Here is a 7,707-nt window from a genome sequence, read left to right as displayed (position 1 = left end):
TTGTCTCATCACAGAAGTAGACTAGTTGATACCAAGTTCATGCAGCTGGCTTTGGAAGCCTACACCTGAGAAAAAACAAGGCCACAAACTTGCTTGTTTTGAGGATAGTCTTGAAAAGCAGGGCTGTGAAGCAAATTAGTAGGAAATTAGAATCCAGAGAAGCATCTGTTTCCTTGCAGTATGGCTAAAAATAATCAGCAATGCACTCATCACTTCTCTTTTCCAAATCTCATGCAACTATGCTATTGGTGGATCTAAACATGGTAAAATAAAAGGAAGCAATTCAGCAAAATGATCCAGGTTGAACTGACAAAGTTTGAAAATAATTAATTCTAGAGTATCCTTTAGAAAAAGTTTGCATAGTGCTAATTTCTATCAAATACTAGAAAGGAAAATGGAATAAGGAATCTGGCAATTAAAACATTCTGTCAATAAGAAAGTATATATAAGACATCCATCACCTACCACAATCGGTAAATTAGGATAAATTTGAATATGTATGTCAATATACTAATAACCATTTACTTGTGGAACACAAAATATAACATTTAAAATTACAATATATTTCATATTAAAAAAACAGTTTAAAGCAAATAAACAAAATAAATCGGCCCAGGTGACTTTAAACTTAAAAGGTATTAGATTAATATGAGAAAGGGAAAACAAAACAAAACACAACCTGGGCAAATTTTCATATCATTACTAAAAGGTATATACAGAAGTCTTTGCTACCTTAATTCTTATTTAAGAATTAACTAAAAATACAGGCCCAAGAGCTGTCCATAATAGATGAGGTACTGACAAAGGCAATACTATAGAGAGAGCTTTTCTAAGAGTTTCTAGTGTGAGTATCTGACAATATTTTTTATAAATATCTAGGAAGCATTCATACATTACACTGATAAGTGTTTCACTCTACTGTGTGTTCTCACATGATAGCGTAAAGCTGAAGAAGACACAAAAGCCTTCCCACATTCTTTACATTCATAAGGTTTCTCTCCAGTGTGAGTTCTCATATGTTTTGGTAAAGATGAGGGACACTTGAAAGCTTTCCCACATTGCTTACATTCATATGGTTTCTCCCCAGAATGCATTCTTACATGGCGTCGGAGATATGAAAGTTGATTGAAGCCTTTCCCACACTGTTTACACACAAAGGGTTTCTCTCCGGTGTGTGTAATCATATGTGCTCGTAAAGAAATGGACCAGTAGAAGGCTTTCCCACACTGCTTGCATTCATAAGGTTTCTCACCAGAGTGCATTCTCATATGTGCTCGTAAGGAGATGGACCAATTAAAAGCTTTCCCACATTGCTTACATTCATACGGCTTCTTTCCTGTGTGCATTCTCATATGCACTGTTAAAGATGAGGCCCACTTGAGGATTTTCCCACATTCCTTACATTCATAAGGTTTCTCTGCACTGTGCATTCTCACATGTCTCCGAAGGTAGAAGAGCTGATTGAAGCCTTTCCCGCATTGCCTGCATTCGTAGACTTTCTCTTTGCTGTGAGTCCTTTCATGCCTTCGGAGGGATTGGAGATAATAGAATGCTTTTCCACATTCCTTGCATTCATAGAATATCTTGCCAGAGTGCTTTGTCATATGTTCCCGTAAGGATATGGGCCAACTAAAGGTTTTCCCACAATCTTTACATTCATAGGGTTTGGCTCCAGAGTGTGTTATCAAATGTCTACGTAAGGAAAAGTGCCAATGAAATGTTTTTCCACATTGATTGCATTCATAAACTTTCTCTACAGTGTGCACTCTCATATGCCTTTGTAAGCATATGGGCCAACTGAAAGCTTTTCCACATTGCTTACATTTATAAGATTTTTCTCCACAATGTGATCTCCTATGTGTGCGTAATGATATAGGCCATGTGAAAGCTTTCCCACATCGCTTACACTTATAAGATTTTTCTTCAGTGTGTGATCTCATGTGTGTTTCTAAAGATATGGGCCATTTGAAGGCTTTCCCACATTGCTTGCATTCATAAGGTTTCTCTCGACTGTGTGTCCTCATGTGTCTTGTTAAAGATGAGGGCCACTTGAAGGCTTTACCACATTCTTTACATTCATTCAATCTCTCTTTATTGTGAGACTTTTCATGTCTTTGAAAGGAGTCAAGAAAACTGAAGGTAATTCCACATTGTTTACATTCATAGAGTTTCTCTTTACTATGAACTTTTTCATGCCTTCGATAGGATCGTAGATGGATGAATGTTTTCCAACATAATTCACACGTGTAAGGTCTTTCTCCACTGTGAATTCTCACATGCCTTCTTAGTTCTGATGGGAAAGCAAAGCCTTTCCCACATTCTGGGCATTGATAGGGTTTATGTCCAGAATGATTTGCAATGTGCCTCTTAAGTGAGGAAGGATACATGAAGATTTTTCCACACTCGGTGCATTCATATGAATGGACTCTAGTAGTTGTTTTCTTGCACAGATTAAGATTTGGAGTCTGGCTGAAGGCTTCTCCCCACTGATTACCTTCATTACTTTCACAGAGTTTCTCGACTATATAATCTCTGTCAAAATATAAAACATGTTATCAGTAATATAGTAAAGATTAATATGTGTTAACGATTTCATTTTATTCATTCTTGTAATAATTATAAATCCAACCTTCCTTATTTTCTATTCTATCTGAATTGTTTGAAAATAAAATACATTCAAACAGGAATTTACTATAGCCATTATTAAAACTTTTTTTTTAAATCGTTTTATTAGGGGCTCATACAACTCTTATCACAATCCATACATACATCAATTGTGCAAAGCACATTTGTACATTCATTGCCCTCATCATTCTCAGAATACTTGCTGTCCACTTAAGCCCCTGGCATCAGCTCCTCAAAACATTAGTTCTTATATAGATCACTTTTTCCAACAAAATTTTGTTTCAAACAATCAATTCCTAGTCACAATAAAGAGGAATGTTTCTGTAAAAATCTCTTCTGAATAAATAAAGAGGGAGCTAGGTGTATAAGGGTTTCTTGTTCATTCATTTATATGTGCTACTCACCTCAGAGGTATACCCTGGTTTTCATTATGATCTTCAGTGTAACGACCTTCCCAAATTTTTCCTAAAATGGAGGTCCAAGAATCATTTCCTGTAAATTTTCGTATTTTATCTTCCTTGGATAGTTTTTCGACATGAGTTTCCCGTTCAGAAATGGACACATTGGCCTTACATGGGGTCTCACCATCTGAAAACAAAAAGTGAACAATCACACAAGGAAGTAGGCTCCGGTTTGTCTAACGGATACGTTGAAGAGTTTAGGTGTTAAAGACTTCACCCATAAATGGCACAAGGGGTCAAAATGGAAAGCAACTTAATAGAAACAGTAAAATTTCTCCAAGTTTGCCCAAAACAAACTTCTCTAGGTCTTCATATGATCCATAAAACATACCCACATGGATGACGTTAAGTGAAATTCAAATCTTTCATCCAAGGCAAAAAGGAAAACTCACTGTAATATATAGTTTGTCACTGTCATAGAGTGGAACATTACATTCTATCTCCTGGACAGTGGTAACCATGTTTGTCTTACTGACCAATGTATGCCTCTTCCTACCTCACTAGCTTTAAAATAGGCCTAGGAAGCAAAAAAAGCTACTTCTCTAAATAACTAAATGAAGAAGTAATGTCATGCTTACCTACAGATGTCAAGTTCCTGAAGGTTTCCAGCATCACATCTCTGTAGAGCTTCCTCTGCACAGGATCCAGCAATGCCCACTCCTCCAGAGTGAAGTCCACAGCCACATCCTCCAAGATGACTGAATCCTAAAACACACAGCTTATTTATGAAGGAGGATAGGTAAGTTAGACAGCACTGGGAATTAAATTGGATTCCATAGTAAGTTGAAACAGGAATCTAGAACCTCCTAACTACCCTATGACTTAGTTATCAGATCTCACTCTGTGTTTACATGAACTACCTCATAGATTAAAGAGTTCTGCTGACACATGGACATTGTCTCCACAATTTCACTGTGGGCACTTCAAGACCTAGTCATCTCTATCGGAAGGGGTCAGGTTCCAATGGAAATACTAATTCAAACAAAATACTTTCCATTTTAAGACAACCAATGCTACATCCTAAAATCATTTCATCTGTTTCTATCCTGTGCACCACACTAATTAGCATGACAGGAAGCAGATGATAAGTCCTAAACACTTTTAATCAAAATACATATGAAGAAATGAATGCAATTATTAGCCATTGACAGATGCAAATCGAGACAGCAATTTCACCCCAATAATTAACAGTAAACTTTTTTTAAGCCAAAACAACAAATACTGTAGCCCTCATATACTGTTGGAGGGTTTATAAAATGGTACAACTGTGGGATGCAAAAGGTTTTTCCCCAGGTTGTCTCCCCAAAATATATGCCAAACCTAGAATGCTGCTTGTATCACATGGTAGAGGACTGTATACTTGGAGGTCAATACAAGCTGCTTAGAGGTTAATCTCCCTGGGATTTATCAGCCTCTAGAGCAATCAGATGTATAGTCTGTCCCACCCTAAGTAGGGATCACTCCCTTCTGATAAGGACAGTGGATTGTTTCCCTGAAGGAAAGCTCAGAGACAAGGTAGAGCCCACTCAAGGGTGACCAAGTTTAGGCTGCCATCTTGAATCTAGAGTCCAACCATCTTGTCATGTGTGTACCCCTAATCCCTCCCCTTCTTATTACGTGTACACCCCTAGCTCATCCCCTTCCCATGATGTGTATGCCTATTGTACAGCCCCTTCCTGTGACGTATGTATTTACCTATAATCAGGGGGGTTTGCACACCCCTAAGTATCTATAGACCTTGGTCAGAAATAAAGAGGCTCTCTCCCCTCTCCTCCTCCTGCTCTCTGTGGGGACCTGGCTGCTGAGATCATGGCCATCCAGGAGGTGAGCATGCGACCATAAAATGTGTCTGATTCCTCTATCTTCTCCCTACCTCTCCTTTATAAGTTATCGCTGTACAATTGCATCTACGGACTACCCCTCCCCCCCCATGATTGTAGAGAATGGTTACTCTGACAGTAAAACTACAGTGGAAAGCAATATGGTGCTCCCTCAAAAAGTTGGAATTAGAAATACCGTATGTCCCCCAATCCCTCTGCTTGGTATACATCCTAGAGAAATAAGAGCTGTAATACGAATACCTACATGAATACCAATGTCCATCACAGCATTGTTGACGATAGAACGGCGATGGAAACAATCTAAGTGACCATTAATGGAACTATGGATAAACAAACATTGGTACAGATATACAATGGAATACTATCCACTGCTGAAAATCATGAATCTGGGGGGGAAAAACATAACGACATTATCTTGAGTGAATATAGTCAATCAAAAAAGATAAATATTCTGGAGACACAGTGTGGGAACTGCACCTGATCTGACCCTACCACATTGAGGCGAAACACTAAGGTGTATGCAACAGAACAGCAAGGGGAACAGAACAACAAAGTCCCTAGGGAATACCTAAAATAGACTTTGGGGCCAGGGCATGGCACCCCATCAGACTCAATCAGAAAACATTCCTAAAGGTCAACAAACAGACCTTGAACTATTTACAGGCTTTTCACTTTTTTGTTATTGGTTTTTGTTGTTGTTTTGTTTACTTTTGTTGCTTTGTTTTGCTCTGTTTTGGTTTTTTGTGCATATTATTATCTCTGCGGGTCTATCTAGATAAGATAGGCTGCATAAACAATCTGGAGGAGAAGACAACAAGATTTGTGGTTCTTGGAGGACATGGCAGAGGGGGAGGCAGGGGAAATGAAGTGGGTGTTAACACACCCAGGGACAAGGGAACAAGTGATCCAAAATTGATGGTGAGGAGGGGGTAGGAGGCCTAGTAGGGCTTGATCAAGGGCAACGTAACTGAGAGGAACTAATGAAACCCAAATGAAGGATGAACATGATAGTGGGACAAGAGGAAAGTAAAAGGAAATAGAGGAAAGAACTAGGAGGCAAAGAGCATTTATAGAGGTCTAAATACAGGCAGGTACATATGTAAATATATTTATATATGATGATAGGTAAATAGCTCTATGTGCATATATTTATAGGTTTAGTATTAAGGTAGCAGATGGACATTGGACCTCTACTCAAGTACTCCCTCAATGCAAGAACACTTTGTTCTATTAATATGGTATTCCATGTTGCTCACCTTCCTGACAACATCGCCAAAGAAAAAGCAGATGCACAAACAAATGTGGTGAAGAAAGCTGATGGTGCCCGGTGCGTCTGGAGTCTTAAATGCTTGAGGGTAAACAAGCAGCCATCTAGCTGAGAAGCAACAAAGCCCACATGGAAGAAGCACACCAGCCTGTGTGATCACGAGGTATTGATAGGTTCAGGCATCAAAGAAAAATCCTATCATTGTGAATGAGGGAGAGTGCAGAGTGGAGACCCAAAGCCCATCTGTAGGCCACTGGAGATCCCCTTGCAGAGGGATGGACAACAGAAACGTGGGTGAAGGGAAACATTGGTCAGTGTAAGATATGAAAAAATAATAATAATTTATAAATTATCAGTGGTTCATGAGGGAGGGAGGGTGGGGAAGGGAGGAGAAAAAATGAGCTGATACCAAGGGCTCACGTAGAAAGAAAATGTTTTGAAAATGATTATGGCAACCAATGTACAAATGTGCTTGACACAATGGATGAATGGATGGATTGTGATGAGTAGTACGAGCCCCCAATAACATGATTTTTTAAAAAGAAAGAAGAAATAAACATTCTTTAATGTTTCAGGGGTAGAACTGGAAGGGAAGGAAGGGAAGTCACGTATGGGCTAGAGGGTAGACAAGTGTTAATTTGGGTCAAAGGAGAAGGCAACATATAATAAATAAGCTGGTTGGTAAAAAATGATGGTGTCATGACAAGACATTGAGAGGTTTGCAAGAGTTAAAGGGTACAGAGGCAAAGACTATTATAAACATAATCCTGCAGTAGTAGTGATCTATGAATAGAAGCTAGAATAGACACACAGGCTGAACAGGTGTGGAAGGGAAACTCGGTGCACTCCCTCAAATATATAGATTTGACAGGGGATATTTGTATATGTGTACCTTTGTTAAGAATATATCCATAAACGTAGTTGAGCATAATCAAACACCTAGAGGGAATGAGTTGCTGGGATGGGGGCTCAGGACCATTGTCCTGAGGGACACAAAGGTCTTTACCTAGTTTACAAAGCCATCGTTCTACATTCTACTTTGGTGAATAGATACCAAGGTCTTAAATGCTTGTGAGCAGCCATTTAATGTGCAACTATTGATCTCTCCCAGTCCAAAAGAAAGAAGATTGATAAAACTCAAAAGGCCACAAAAACAATTAGTCTTGTGTTAGTCCAAATTGACTAGAGAAACAATTCCAGAGAGACTCATATATGTATAATAAAAAACATTACATGAAAGAGCAATTGAATATTAAGGAAACATCCCAGCCCAGTCCAGATCAAGTCCATAAGTCTGATATTAGCCCATATGTCTGACATCAGTCTATAAATTCCTCTTCAGACTCACACAACACATGTAATGATGCTGAATGTAGGAAGATCACAGGCCTGTGGGTGGAAAGTCTTGTGGATCCAGTGGCAGTGGAAGCATCTGCCATCAGAGTGGCTCCATGTGGCTTGTCAATAGGAGGTGTAACAGAGAGAGTACGTGTCCCTCCTCCAGGGAGGAAGA

At 39.0% G+C, this 7,707-nt stretch overlaps 1 protein-coding gene across 1 annotated transcript in view; it reads right to left on the bottom strand.

Annotated features, from left to right (window-relative positions):
• Window positions 1-542: 542 nt before the first annotated feature.
• LOC101663770 (zinc finger protein 14-like) overlaps window positions 543-7,707 on the bottom strand; it is a 21,445-nt gene continuing 14,280 nt past the window's right edge. The window contains exons 2-4 of the mRNA XM_045300140.1: window positions 3,665-3,791; window positions 3,030-3,213; window positions 543-2,532 (exon numbers count right to left, since the gene is read on the bottom strand). Of these exons, the coding sequence (XP_045156075.1) occupies window positions 894-2,532; window positions 3,030-3,213; window positions 3,665-3,791 (1,950 nt within the window). The 3' untranslated portion in view covers window positions 543-893. The remainder of the gene's footprint in view (window positions 2,533-3,029; window positions 3,214-3,664; window positions 3,792-7,707) is intronic.

This window comes from Echinops telfairi, unplaced genomic scaffold (genome assembly GCF_000313985.2).
Source record: "Echinops telfairi isolate 266 unplaced genomic scaffold, ASM31398v2 ScPeMD7_7459;HRSCAF=8497, whole genome shotgun sequence".
NCBI classification, from domain to species: Eukaryota; Metazoa; Chordata; class Mammalia; order Afrosoricida; family Tenrecidae; genus Echinops; species Echinops telfairi.
This window is presented reverse-complemented; position numbering and strand designations above follow the sequence as displayed.